Consider the following 16,067-nt stretch of genomic DNA (forward strand, 5'->3'; position numbering starts at 1 on the left):
ATATCCCCACTACAAAAAAACTTGCAGTATAAGCGAGTTCTCATTTTCCAGATTATATTTTTACTAGAGTATCTTCTTTAAAATGTCAGGTTTATTTCTTATTTAAATATCAAAATTAAGCGTGTACTTAGGTTTTCTGGTTTAAATGACATAAAATGATTCCGCACCCGAATAATCTATCAAACAATTTAAGAAAACTTTGGATATGTTGTAAACTATAAGAAGAATTTACTTTAATAAGGATGTATCAAACCTACTGTACAATGAAGGATCAAAAGCAAAACAAAAAAAATCGCAATAGAGTAGTCTACAACATTGTCAATTTTAAGAACGTTACCTCAATACAAAAAACAATAACCATTTCTAAAAACGGTTCAGCCGAGAACGGGCGCCCCGCAGTTAAAATTAATTTATTGTTTGTGTTTTAACCCGTCCCCGCCATCCACTCAAATGCAGATCCTTGTTGTATACAGCGAGCAGTGTATGTACGTTAGCAAACACTTCATTTTATTCTGCCACAGCCACGACTGTGTTTACGTTCAAATTGTTCACTTTATTTTGTTTGAATAAACATTACTTGTCGAAACACAACTGGACTGGTTGAACCTTGTTGATTGGAGTATTTGGTTGTAAAAAATATGGATAGATTGTCTTGTTGCACAGCTGTTAAATTGTTATTTCATTGCTGAAACAAGCCGTTTATTTTTTAGGATATAATAATACGTGTTAAAGCAAGAATCTTTGAAACAAAATTGAGCTTAAGCATGACACTTGTTAATTTTTTTAATTAATCAGGACGTTATACAGTTGTTGTTATTTTACTATTTGGAAGCTCCATAAAATAAGATAAATATTTAATAAAATATGAAAATAAATATTTGATTTTAGGCATTTTAAACTTCCTATTCGGAAGATAAGTAGTATCGTCTAATTTATGGGACATACACTCTGTTATATGCATATTTATCTTTACTTTGGACTAAATATTTGTAAAATATTTTATCGGGCTGAAATAAAACTATTTAAAACGACCTTAAATAAGGAAATTAGTTATCTTTTGGCTCTATTTAGGCACATTTCCTGAACTTAAAAGACAAGTTCATCGATACCTATGTTTTGTATTAGTCCAAAGCTAAATTAAAAGTTGAACTTTTTAAAAAATGCACAGTTTCTACGATTAAGTCAATGGCCTTATTACTTAAAAAATTTTAGGTTATTATAAATAACTCCAGAGCTTTTCCAAAACAATATTACCTGATAAAATAACACGTTACTTTTATAACGACAGTTACTAGGAAATATTACAAATCCTACTTCATTTTAAACAATTTAATGAGAAGACTTAATTAAAACGTTAAGTGGGTAAATGAAGACCATTTGAATGTTTGCACACCATTTGTCTCATTCAGTATAAGCCGCTTATTCCTTTATAGGATTAAACACTTGGAAAAGGTTGCTACGCGCGGTTCATTTCTACCGATTTACTCTGAATAAATTAAACATTGCATATCAATATGAAAATTACCAAAATCTTTTACAAACAATTTAAACGGTTTTTTTTGTTTTGAATAGAAGGAACCATCGATTTTTTTAGGTATACAACTAATCTATAGTATAAGGACCAATTAAATGGCTTGAATCAATTAAGTTTTTATAAAACTGACTACAACTCAAGCATTAGAACATATTGCCACGTTTAAACCATAGTCAAAGATACACTGAAAAGGAAACTATGTAGTTTAGTCTAAGTATAAATATGAATTATACAAATTAAGAATTCAAAGTGAAACCGCCACATAATTCAACATCAAAACATGAAAATTGCAACGGCAATTCCAACAATATATTTGTTTATATTATCAAATAATTTTTCTCCACACTTTTACAGTATATTTTCGGTTGTTTTCGTGATTATAGAAAATATAAGGCGCAGTAACGCCATCAGGTAGCGAAAATTTGTTGTCGAATTCATTAAACATTCATGCAGGTTTCAACAACTATGCAAGTTCAATAGGTTTGACCCACAAATTAGTGGTGACTATTTTAAAATGTTGTTTTGTTCGTTCAGATGTCGTAAATGTTTAAAAAATCTAGCCAAAAGTAAACTTTTTTATTTGTTTCATAGTAGGCCTAAAGGGGAAAGACCGTTCTCACAGGTTTAAATGAATTTATCAAGTCCGAAATACGGATTGAGCATAGAGAAGATTATTAAATTTAGTTAAGTTTTTTATTTTACTTTTGGAGTTCTTTTAGAGAATTTCTTTCATTAAAATCAAATCAAATCAAAATCTCTTTATTCCTGAATTAATGTTACATGTTTGTTAAAAATTGTGTGTGTACAGGAAAAATAATTCCCAAGTAGACTATCCGTCTGTGTTTGGGAATGAGTTGCTAATACAGCTATACACAGGTCCATAAACATTCAGGAGTACTTACACACTTAATGATGATAGTAAATAACAAAATATTAACAAGATCAAGAGAGAAAAAAACCTAATTGCATCGAAACATCCAAAACTCAAATTTAGTGATTGTAAGTGGTATTTAGCGATGAAGGAAAAAAAGTGATTTGGTGACGCATGAAACTGCAGAAATTTATGAGTACAACGATTTGAGTAATCCTTCTGATTGCTTCCTGCCGATATTTAAAATAAACCTAAAAACTCGATTTTTTGCAGAAAATGGAGATTTTACCTCTTTTACCAAAATGCATAATCCTAAAGAAACTCCACAAATAAAATCTTGATCTTGAATACACTAAGCAAAATATACTTGATATTGTGCTATCTTAAAAATCTCATAAATGTCTCAATTACAACAAAATCTTTGATGACATGCCAAAAACAATAATTCAACCCAACAAAGATACAGTACAGCCATGCCAAGAGAGATTTCAAAAGTGTAAATCAAGCTAAGTGCCAACTCCGGTACACGGGGATTATGGAAATGTCTATGTATTGAGAAAAGCTCAAATCCTGTGTTACTGGCAAGTGCTCCTCTTATCGAATATATTACTAGATGAAAGGCCTCATTCGTCGCACAGCTCTCGGGTGAAATATGGAAAAGCTGGAGAATAAGGTGTTAATTTGATCTTTTACATGGAGGATCAAATGGTATCATTTGTTTTTTGGTGCCATAGATTATTTTTTTTTTATTTACCTGGAATGATGGTATCTGAGCTGTCAGATGATTTTTTTTAGGTTTGTTTCTGGTTGTTTTACCAATTTTAGAAACAGTTTTAGCAATGTGTCCTTCTCTTAGTGCTCCTGGTATTATCATGTTCAAAGATTATTTTAAAGACATGTATGAAATGTACCTGTTGGAGAGGCCAAAAACCTGCTTAGGTTTAAGTGGCCAGCTAGGTAAGGTAAGGTGTATGAAATATAATCCTTTGAAAATATTACAAAAGCATAGCTTTCAAACAATTTTCTTAGACGATAAAAATAATTTTCAAAAACTAAGTTTTAACGTTTAAAGTTTCCTAGATAGGTGGGCCAATACCTTAATGCTTTAGTGTAGGTTAAATGGTTAATTTTTAGTGGTAGAGCACAGGACTTCGGTCCTCAAGGTCCCGGGTTCAAACACCACTAATCACCAATATATTTTATCTGTGATAATACCTCGATCCCTTTTAGACCTATCCTGATGTAGTGTGGGAAACAAATTCCGGGCTAGAACCTAAGAGTAATAAAAGAACACCTTAAAGCATCTAAACCACCATTTACAGTGTTATCTCATAACATAAATCCATTGGAGATTGGCAAGACTTGATCCCAATCCTCCAGACCAGAAGGCATACACTCCAACCACTTCCGTAAACTGAACAGCACCGTTTCACCCAGTATTTTCTTGTCAGAAAATGTACTTAAGACACCTTCCCATCTACTGAAAGAATTACAAGAAAATCGCACCGAAGTAGCAGTTGTCTGCTCGTAACATTGTCTGAGTAGTGAACGCTTTCTACATTAATGATGAGCAGAGGTGTTGGAGCCATCAACAGTTTTATTAGCCACAGTTTATGAGGTGCAGTCTTTCGCTAGAAATTTTCATAAGGGAAAGGCTGGTTTCACATCATTATTTCATTTCCTTACTTTCAGAAGTTTTGTGCATTTGTGAGATGTGAGTTTTGTTTTTGAATTAATTTTAATTGAAAGGTTATTTGAGGGTGAATTTCAATTCTGGATTGATGCTGGTATGAAACAGTGTTGGTTTGACAAAACAAAAAACAATAAAGACTGATAGGCGACATTATTAACTCATTCAAAATGACATTTTAATCGGATGAGCTTGGTTATCATTATCACAAAGCAAGAGTTACACTATTAATTATTTGACCTCTACTAAGGCTTTCAAGAAAAAGTAAATGAATTCCGGATCGACACGAAAACATCAGATTATGAATTACTTGAATTGTTTTCAATGTGTATTTATAAAAATTTAGTGAACGGTGTCCTCTGAGAGTTTTGTGCGCTTGAGAACTCAATAAGACAAAGGACCATTTCAATAATTGAAAAGTTTTATTTTACAAAATGGTTTAAGTAACATCCTCATGTAGTGTTTGGCCGAAACATATACAAAATTTGCGTTCAGTTCAAAAACGTACGCTTAGTACTCTCTTAGAAACTATAAAAATAATAGAGAATTTTGCTTATAGACTCAGAGGGTGTTATAGACTCATGACGTTTTGTATAGCTTGTAAAAATAACGGCGTGTCTTTAAATGTCACGTGCCTGGCAATACGCCATCTAAAAAATCAAAAGGACCATTTCGGTGCATTTAAATGTAATTTACAATCTCTCAAAACCCGGTCTATTTTCAATCCAAATGAATTACAACGAAATTAACGTCACTTACTGCCCGACATTGCAGGTGATTTAACGGCGGATGAAACTGTAGCGAAGTGTGTTTACTTACGCAGAATTAGCCTTTATTATTTACGACGGAGGTAAATATCCGGCAAATAGTGTTATAAAAGAGCAAATGCGCTTGGAACGGAAGTCGTAAAGGCGGGGAACATCGCGAAATGACCTGGGTAATAAATGTCCGAGTGATAAGACTAGATTATACGAAAATGGCAACCAGAGTGATGGAGAAATGGCGAGAAGTAATGAAGAGGGAAAAATGTGATTAAACTCGGACCTGTTGATAGGTAACGGTGCGCTTTGCTTGAAAAAGGGAAACGCGTTCCGAAAAACACCCCCATACAGCAAACCTGCGGACTTAAAAAAATTTCAGTTGCATAATTTGATTTTTACTAAAAACGTTTCTTGTATGTCATATGTACTCCCTGGTTAAATAACATTAGTTATAACGAGTACTTAGGTTTGCTGCTAAGAGAAAGACAAACTGTGGGTATTGTTTCTTTTGTAAAATTTTAATAGTATTGTATACATAAAATATACAAAAAAGGGCATCAATTCACAAATTGCTCAGTTTATAGGGCCTGAAACTTGTTTCCGAGGCAAAATGAACCTAGTGCAATGCCCATTTACCTTTTCAAATTTATGATTGTTTTAAAATATCAGTTTAGTAGGACGTTTGAAAAGAGACGTAACTGAGAAAATCCTACTGTTTTAATTATTTAGAAGATTTGCCACAATGGTCAAATTATAAACGTAAAGCAAACTAAAAAAGTTTAGTTTTTCTCTTAAATAACAAAAGAATTTGAATGTAATTTTTTTTATTCTGACTTTTATTGTACAAAAACTCTTCGATATACAAACAAATTGTTGGTTTTTAAGCTCTATATGGTGGCAATAACGATCATTTGTCATTTTTCTGTTTTAAAGGTGAATATTTAAAAACCCATATTTCAGCTTTAAAAAAACTTAAAGCTTTAAAGCTTTAAAACCCTACAACAAACCCCGTTCCCAAGACCCAATCTAGGTGGTTACTGAACTCATTCATGTTTATCCAGACTTTATGCCAAATTTAATCAAAATCTGACAAAAACTACTGGAGTTATCGTGTTACGGACGTACGAAGAGTGAGTACTTAATTCTATTGATAATGTATTAATTAAAAGCATTGTAAGATCAATAGCTCCTCTAACATTGATAAAAGCTAGCAATCTTACAAAATTGTCAACTGGCATAAAAGTACAGTAGTTTTATTCCGAAATTATTTTTAAACCTTACCTAAGAGAATACAATTTTTCCTACAGTTACCTAACAATGTACATGTTCTCTCACTGATTTGAGAAAGCAAAGTGGCCAATTCGCTCATCAGTGAGACAATGTTAACATTGTCTCACTCTAATTACTTTGTCTCACTCCAGATTTGCAACGTGAAGGCACGACATAGTGAGCGCGTAACATGCAGGCAACGTCGTATGCGCGCGAAATACGTTGGCAGCACTGGCTGTAAATCAGCTGGTCAGCTGTTGTACTGTTGTATTTGTCACTTCACATTAAATGCTATATTAAAAGTTCACTTCTGTGTAAAAATATGTTAAGTTTCTTCACCAATTTATTTGTTTTATGGTAACTGTAGGAAAAATACAATGTGCAACTCGAGTGCAAAGTACAATTGCCTCACTCGAGAAACCATTCCTCACTCGCCTACGGCTCGTGATTTCTCTCGAGTGAGTCACTTGCTCACTTTGCTCACTAGTTGCACAAATAACTATTGTTTGGAGACGAACAATGTAAACTTTCACAGCTTTGCCACAATCATCCATGGTCTTTATTAGACTACAACATGCATTTCAAACTAAACCCGACATGTACTTGTACAGTTCCTTCTGATTGAGTTGGGTGAGTTCAGTATTGTTGTGGGGAGAAGTACAATACAATAGTTGAAACCACTAGGGTCGCTGTACTTCCAAGTAATTAGCTTAAACACGTGAAGGGCTATAGAATCTGTTGTTCGAAATTAATGTTTTCCTTGGAGCTCTACACAGCCCTTTGGCAACAACTTGGCAACAACTAGGCAACAATAACTAGCACACTACACTTGATTACATTTAACTATGATTTAACATAGTTAACGTAATAAATTTAATATAGGTTAAATTTTGGTAACAAATTCATCAGAACTATTACTGGCACTGCTTTATGGGATAGTGGGCTGGTTTAGTGGATGAGCGCTGACCTCAGTACCGGGTTCAAACCCTGTCAACAACCAATGGATTTTTACCTATATAATAACAACTTTACATTACATATAGTAACGTGTTACACAGATTTCAGGCTACAGCCTAGCGTCCTAGGCAGTAAAGGTGGGGAAATGTAATCGATAACTGTTATAAACAATTTTTAAAATATAGATAAGTGCTGTAGTTTGGAAAAAACAGTTTTGTGCACACCAGTAAAATCATTTTGTCATTTAACTGTGTATAGTGTTGGTAGATAGGTCAAGTCCCTTTGAAAAGGCTTTCGTAATTTCAAGCGATTCCGTAGATAATGGTTTAACTATGTTTACATAATACCATCGACTATTGGATGCCGAAGTCATCGATATCAATAGTCAAAGAAAATTAAGATAATACTTGATCTTCATATAAGAATGTATCAAGCATAAAACATACGTTGCGTCGACTGAACCCAAAAAGAACACCTTTATATATCTTTTAGTTTATTTATAATGGTTTTTGGGGGAAATACAACGCAAATCTATTACGAAAAAATAATATATAGAGAATTATATCCACAAGTCAGCTGAGCCCTAAATAAAAATTCATCAGCGAAAAACTTTAACTATTTTGTAACAGCTTCAGAGCTGTGTGTAGGGAAGTGCACAAATCAGGAGTATTTTGTAGGGACTGAAGCCAGCAATTAAACACAATTTATTGACGCCCGTTATCTGCATAGGGTAAATCACAAGCCTTTGTATCGTAGGCGGTTGGGTTATGTAGGGGCTGCTACACCGTTGCGTATATATACAAGGTGGATTTTATTTGTGGTTAATTCCAGTCTTAGTTTATAAGTTTATCGTTGTAAAATGTTTATACTGATGTAATTTATAAGTAAATTGCATATTTCAATATTTTGAATGAATTTATGAGTCTTTAACTTATATCTTCAAGGAATAAAGATAATTTAAAATCAAATAAACCATATAGTTGAACAGGTTTTGTTTATTTTCTAAAAAAAAAAAAAAAAAAAAAAAAAAAAAAAAAAAAAAAAAAACTTTCAATAGCAAATTTAATTAATGATAGCATACAAACGTTCAATAGTTGTAGAAGAAATACTTTTTGTACAGTAGCTGCAATTTTGTAATATTAAACTGTGGATATTTATATTACAGTCTAACCACGTAGAAAAACAAATGTGAAGCACAATGTAAAGATTCGTTAAGCAATTTTAAATCCAATCGCAAAGTTTTATTAGAATACATATAACATTCACGTAGACACACTATTTGCTATTCGACTAAATATTTACTCTGTTATTCAGTGTAAATATGGAGGGTAAATTAGCTCTAAAAGATGGCAAACGCTGACACAAATCCCAGTAGACTGAGACGGAATCAATATTTACCAACTTCGACCTACGTCCGGCCAAAATAAACCTTGTCATGTTAGAGTGGGTAAAAACTTACATTAGGTTCTTTTATATTTAAAACTCTTTTAAATGCTACATTGTTTCTATTGCTTCCTATTAGAAAGAATAACCACCTTTTGCATACAAGAATGTACAAACTTGATTACAAACAGTGTTTTCCAGTATATTCAAAACTATGCCGAATACTTCCGGGCAAACACAATTTAAAGGCAAGCAATATCAAAACATGTTAAAAATTCAAAGCAAATCAAAGTACCCTCACAAGGGAAAACACAAAGAATCTCGGCAATATTGCGATACTTGAGCTGAAAGAGAATAAGGTTATTTGGACGTCAAAGTGTTCAACAGGGAGGGTAAAGGAAAATAAACCAAGCGGAGCGAAGAAGTGAAACTAATATGGGCAGAAAGTCAAAGCATGCGAGACCAGTTGCAGTCTTCTCATGTGTTCTCGTGTGTTGGCTTATCAAACAGCCAGACTGGTCAAAGGGGTCTGGACTGTACAAAGGCAGCTTATGGGAGCTGTGTAAAGCTTAGTATAGCTTTGCCAATGGACAAGTGGACAGTTGAGCGTTAAATTGTGCCTTCAATGTGACAATGGGGAAGTAGACACATTTAGTCTACATAAAGGCTTGCTAGGATAGTGAGCTAGGATTGGTGTTTTAAAAAACTGTGGTATTTCAAAATTTTTTAGTTTAATAGGAAAGCTATTACAGTAGGTCTCCTGGCAAGACGTCAAATGGTTACGGAGTGAATTAAGAAACTATACATTAATTTTTTGTCCCAATATTTATCTTCTAAGGAAACACTGTAATTTCCTTGTTTTGGAATATATTTTTACCTAAAGTTTAAAGTTTTATTTTATACCAAGGGACTATACCTAATAAAACAAACTTTATAAAATTCCTTGTAGCAGAAATCCTAAGTACTTACTAAAACTAGGGTTATTTAAATTAGGGGATTTGACATCTTTGAGGGAATATTTCAGTGGAAATCCAAACAGGCAAATGGACATTTGCTTCGTCAGCTGGTTTGCAGCGGCGGGGGTATGAAATTTATTCCAAATAAAACGTGTTACATTAATGTGTTTTAGACGCTCGAGAATAATTTATACTATGCAATCATAAGTTAATTGACCACACGGCAATAGGTGCTTAGGTATGGTAAGCATAAAAGCTACTGTAAAAACCAACAAACTATTATGGAATTATACGAGGTTGAAGCACCAGGGTGCGTATTCAAGATGAATACGGGTGATCAAATGTATAACACCTTTTTATTAACTAAGATTAACTCGTTATTTAGCTAGGGAGGTTAAAGTATCCCAGGAACAACTGGGTCCAGTTTCGAACCATTTAGGAGCATCCGTATTGTCATATAAACGAACCAATCCTTATAGCTACCGCACCACCTTCTAAAAAGCAGAATGTGCACAAAAAGCATCCATTAAATAACTGACAACATTGCATATTTACCTTGTCTTTGAGCATGTCCCGAACACTGGCTGCCTGATGACGGTAGCGATGCAGCTCCATCTGCAACTCCATGCACCGCTCCTGCCAGTCCACGGAGGCGCGGTGGAGCGGCGGCGACTGGGAGACCCGGCGGGGCGGAAGCCTCGGACTCCCAGGGTTGGAACCGCTCCAGGACGAACAAGAAGACCCGGGCACATCGCTAAGACGCGATAAAGGATCCGACAAACGGTGAGGACTCGCACTCTCTTCCTCCTCCATCACAAGACCATCACAGCTCCCGGGAGAAATTGCGACAAACTACGGGGTCCCCCAAGGATCTATCATTGCGCCATACTTTTTTACGAATTTCACTCTACGCAACAAATTAACGTTATAAATATCGGAAATGCAACACAACTAGAACAGTCTAACGATTTTTCAACGAATTTCAGCACCAACGATATCACGATTTTAACTTTATAGAATATCGAATGAAAACACGATCACAACAGGAGAGTAACGAGATAGAATTTGTGAACTGTGATGCGAGTAACTAGTGCGGTAACAATAACAGGAACAATCGGCGTCAGCTGCGACCCGACCCTGCAACAATGAAAACAATATTGTAACAAGAGTAAGAGGTATCACAAATCTAAAAATAAAACACCAGCTGCTGTAAAACAAATTTCTACTTTTTCATAGTAATTTCATTTTTACTCTACCTAAATAAATATATAAGAAAACCCTAAAAAAATAAATTAAAGTGGGCTTTATGTTCCTAAATCGAAAAAATATGAAATTATGCAGCTAAGCGAGTTATTTCGAAAACGTTTGCGTAGCACATTTCTAATGTGAGTTTTACTTAGAGTAAATTTTTTTGTCAATATTAGTTCAAGCATAACTAATCTCCATTAGTCATAGATAGCTTACAAATGGACAAAACCCCAATGTTTTACAAAGCAATGTGACCAGTGTAAAACCCAAAACACTTCATATAAAACAATGTCATTGAAAAAATTGAGACATTTCCACCAATTGATTTTTTTCAATACACATTAAATGTATTTTTGTGGATAAATACCAATATCAAATGAACAAAGTTTATTTAACAACCATTTTTATGGCCGGAAAATAATTTAAATTATCTTCACTTCGTTATTGCATATATTGAGTCAGCTATGGTTAAAGTCAATAAATTAGAGCATCTATTTCATGCAAAATCATTTTTATTGCTCGAATAAGAATCGATACGAAAAATCCCACTGAAACACCGTGAACTCAAATATAGGCTAAAACTTCAATGTAAACCTAAAAAGTAATTAATTTCAATCAACAAAGGCATTTAGACAATGTGAAGTGGACAAATAACTAGACGTTTGATCTCATTGAAGTGTTATTGACACCCAGTGAGCAAGAACTGAAGCAATATCCCCTGTGTAGTCTACACGTGTGAACCTGAAGCAATTGCTTCTCTGTTGCTTGTCAGTTCAAACATCTCATAGCCGCTGGGGATGTCTCAAAGAGACCCGGTCTCACAAGTCAAATTACCCGCTCTGTGTCTCAATGTTTGTCTAAATCGTATTACAATGGCCAGAATGTGATTAGGATGCGTTTGTAAAGTATTTCAATTGAAATATTTTTCCTTAGATTGTGGTTGAAATATGGATTTACAGTCTTGTTTGATTTCACGTTACGTTTTTGCTCAAGACCGTGATTTAAACTTAGTTGGTTAAACTTCACAGTTATTAGAATTTTGAAAGGATTCATTTAGCAGCATTGTTTTACTTGTCAACACGAGTAACGGACCAATGAAGTTAAAAGATTGAGAAAAAAGGTAAAATTGTAATGCTTCGAGCTTTAACTAATCAGCTGTTAAGACCAATTTAATTGATGAGTGGTGCAATTAGTGGTTGGTACAATGAGTGGCATCACTGTCAGTGGCAATGAGAGGTTATTATTGACGACATAACCTCTCTTAGAAGTTATGATTGTTAATAATTAAAAAAATGTCGTAGGTAAAGTAGTGTATGCAACTCTTAAGTACTTTTAATAACTATCTTTACGCGATTATTGTGTAAACTACTATAAAATCCTTTCAAAGGAATGGAAGGAACGTTTCTTGGCAGGTGTTATAACTTTGGTGTCTTGGACGGGTTACACTTCTTAGGATAATAGATTAATGTCTAGTAATTTACGGTTGTTTATGGAGTTCTTAATACATTATTGTGTTAACAATGAATTTCTTGAGTTTGTGTAACAATTCTCAATTCCATCAAACACTGTCCAGTTCCAAGTTAATTATTGAATTTTATTTAAACAAACCAATTTAAATTGCATACAGAAAGTTTGCATTCATTCTTCGTCGTTTAGTTATAAAAAGTATATCAATGAAAAATATCAATGAAATTGTCTTGTTTTAAATAATGTTACCCTTTCTACGGAAGCACATTATTAACAATGAACCAAAACTACTTGAACATCATAAACTAGTCCATTTAAGTGAGAGTATTCTAAATTTTCAAGTACTGGTTGTAATTTTAAATATTCATTTTAAAATCAAAAAAATAATTTTGGAATCTAAAGTACGACATTCCTTAAAGCTTTAGTGACACACAACTGTTATCCTCAATCAATACAAAAGTTCATAAAAGCTGCGGGTTTTTAACCAATAACTTTTGCGATTCTCGCCACTCCACCAAGGGTAGGTTTCCTCTACTCGAAGTCTAGTTATCAAGGTGGTTTTGTCAGACGTGTTCTAGCAACCTCAAGAGGACTTCGTGGTCAGTATCCAATCCTACCCTTACCACAAACTCTCGCACAACCATACAGAGAATGAGGTGACATCCCAGTCAGGCTTCCAATAAATATATTTGTTACAACAATAATAATAGGTAAGCAAATATTTAATGTTTATAATATAATAATAATGAGTAACCAAAGTGGTATCACAAACCATGGTTTAACGCATTGGGGTCATTGATGTTACAAACTCAGTTGGCGTAGCGTTGTAGGAGGGATTTAGTAAAATGTTAAAAATCGTATTTTTTTAATAAAGAATAAAACTGTTGAAGCTATTTCTGAAATAATAATGCTGCAAAAAATATGAACCACACACGAGTCCTGTAAATTTCAAATACTTTTATCAGCGGTTTTTTTTTTTGGTAACGTCAAGTTTCTTACGATGTACACAGAAAATGAACCTAAAATAAGTTTAAAATGTCATCACTAATAAGATGACCACTAACACTAATAAATCGAACCTTTAACGGATTAATTCAAATCTGGATTTATTGGTTGTATCTAAATCTAGTGATGATAACCATACAGGGCCCAAGAACTAGGGTTACCTATAATTCCATAAAGGTATGTGAATCAAGATTGTAATATTTACAAATAGTTGTAAATATTAAAAAAATTAACCTGATACTATTTTGCATTGGTTTTAAACTGACCATAGATTTTACTTTAGAAAAATTTAGGTTTTGATTTGAAAACTCGATCTCATGACGTTCAGTTACTTTTTTACGAAATTTGCAACTGTATGTTAACAACAACATTACCGTGTCCAAGCGAATGAAATATCGTTTTGCGAATACGTAAAAAAATGCATAACGTCGAAACATGGAAACGAAAATTGACAGACTTCACTTCAAAGCGATGTTCGGCACTGCTCCGAAACTAATACACCGTTAAAAAGCAGTACCCCGAAATCGTCTGTTGGAGCAGTGACTTTTAAAGTTATATTTATACTCTGAATCACTGTAAAATTCCTTTGGTGACCGAACTTAAAATCTTACACAGTGTTCGAGCAGTACAAAGCAAGAATCCTCTACAATTAGAATCGTTCACACAACAAATGTTCAGTTGCGACATTGTGCGGCAAACAGGACGTTGTCACGTATTTTCATTAGCGACAGGACCCCCTCGAGTGTACAACATCTTCCCTTTGTTTATTCAGCGTTGCAATTCGTTTACGGCTTCCGTCTTGTCGCTATTATTCTTCAATTAGCGACAAAATTTGTTTACGCTGGTGCGAATTCACGAGAAAGGGTGTAGAATACGTGTAGTTAGATAGCTATGATATTGTTTTACTTAAACTTCTATCTGCAACTACATAGTGTAAAATTGTGTATGATTGAGTTTTTCGTACATAATTTTTACTTTCTCCCCCTATAGAAAAAGTGTTGTTTTCGTTAAGATTTCCCAAATTGGATTTTTGAATGGAAATATCCATTTTGTGATCCCCTGGTTTTAGAATTGACTACTTAAACGATTTAGAATATAATTTAGTATGTTATACTATGAACAAATTGGTACAACCCCCAATACTGTAAGAACAACGGTTCAAAAGTTATTGACACTAAAAAAAGGTATATAACTGTTAAGGGAGGAAATATGTGTCAGTTTGCTGATAATAAAATAATAAATAAGATAATACGATAGTAAGATGATGAATGAAGTGGATCACTCTATGTTCCTCCATATGTGAACCTACAGATTAGCTGAGTGATAGTTTTCGCCTAATATTTAGTAGTTAGACAGTTCAATCCTGGAAAAAAGCCATTGATTTTGATTGTTCAAAACGAAAACCCCTTTCTCATAACATACGATTTTAATTAAGTGGCCTTGAATGAAAAACACTGTTAATTTAGACAGTAGCAAAGCTACACATATAGTTTACTCCATATCTTAAAGACGCCATTTTATTGAATCATATTTTCCGTAAACAAATCCAAAATTCCATTGATTCAGTTATTGTTTTTGGCTGCATCTATGATAAATTAGGTTGTATCGAAATACCCTCATAATCATTAATAAGGTGTACTAAAAGTGTGTTACTTTAAGCGTCCCTGAGTCAACTTCCCCATACTGTTCCTGTAAATATCGGTTATTGCCATATTATCATTTATCTTGTCTTCGCCAAGAAGCCTGCAGCCGACGCAGACTAAAGGCCTGTTCACACCGGCGTAGCAAGACGTCTGCAGACGTATTCGGTGTATTAATACGTCGCCAGTGCACTGTTCACACCGCAGCTTCGTTTGACGGCTACTTTGCCGGCGAGCCGGCTGTTGTTTGTTTATTTCATTATATTATTTTATATTTGTTAGTTTATTGTTTATTTTTATTCGTAATTCATGAATTTCAGTTAAGATTGCCAAGGTTAAATTACAGCTTTTATAGTACCCTGAATTGACAAAAATATTTCACTCTAATTTTAGGCCGTATATAGTTGGCTATAAGATTTGCGCTATATTATAATAAAAAAAAATATTACCAGAAAACATGCAATAATTTTGCTCATCCATAAGGATTACATTATAAAATAGTCTATGGTGTAAGTAAGACCTATGTCTAGATATAATTAATTATAATATAATATATTATTATATATATATTATATCGGGGAGCGAGCTGGCGTAGTGGCTAGAGCGCGGGACTTCGGTCCGTGAGGTCCCGGGTTCGATCCCCGCCAAGTCACCAATGGATTTTATCTAAGTGATAATGCCGCAACCCCTAGGTCTAGCCTGAAGTAATGTGAAAAACAATCCCAGGCTCGTGCCTAGCGTCCTAGGACAAAAAAAAATATATATATATAATATATTATATAATTAATTAATGTTTCATAAATGTCAGCCCACTATATGAACCATAATAAACCATGTTATAGATTAATGTGATTTAATAGTTTTAAGTGAACTTTTATGTTATAGTCCAACATTTACCACTAATAAATTAATTATGAGGTGTAGGGAGGGTGGCGGTGACAGCCCGGTGTGCTAGTGCGCATGCGCGTATTCGGCGATGCGAGCTACGCGTAGCTAGCCGGCGTAGCGGCAGCGCCGTAGCTTCCGTAGCTCACGTATTAATACGCCGGTGTGAACACCCAATATGAATTACATTTAGAGCTACGTCAGCTACGTATTTCGAAAAAGTATTAATACGTCTGGCTACGCCGGTGTGAACAGTCCTTTAATGGGGTGTCGACACCACAAGTAGTGACGTGTAATATCTCAACCTTCATCCTCCCAGATGAAAATGTTTCTTTACCAAAACCAAAACAGTGTATATTTACTCAACCAATTCTCAACTATTGAACCAATTTGTGACGAAA

At 34.1% G+C, this 16,067-nt stretch overlaps 1 protein-coding gene across 3 annotated transcripts in view; it reads right to left on the bottom strand.

Moving 5' to 3' along the window:
* The window catches only part of LOC128985466 (uncharacterized protein CG43867), a 424,696-nt gene that overhangs the window by 255,653 nt on the left and 152,976 nt on the right, over positions 1-16,067 (bottom strand). For all 3 annotated transcript variants that reach the window (XM_054404962.1, XM_054404961.1, XM_054404960.1), the window contains exon 2: positions 9,977-10,558. In XM_054404962.1, coding sequence (XP_054260937.1) covers positions 9,977-10,234 — 258 coding nt within the window. In that variant the 5' untranslated portion in view covers positions 10,235-10,558. The remainder of the gene's footprint in view (positions 1-9,976; positions 10,559-16,067) is intronic.

The sequence above is a fragment of the Macrosteles quadrilineatus genome, unplaced genomic scaffold (assembly GCF_028750875.1).
Source record: "Macrosteles quadrilineatus isolate MER2022 unplaced genomic scaffold, UCM_ALF_1.0 Scaffold_2__2_contigs__length_208266976, whole genome shotgun sequence".
In the NCBI taxonomy this organism is placed as follows: domain Eukaryota; kingdom Metazoa; phylum Arthropoda; class Insecta; order Hemiptera; family Cicadellidae; genus Macrosteles; species Macrosteles quadrilineatus.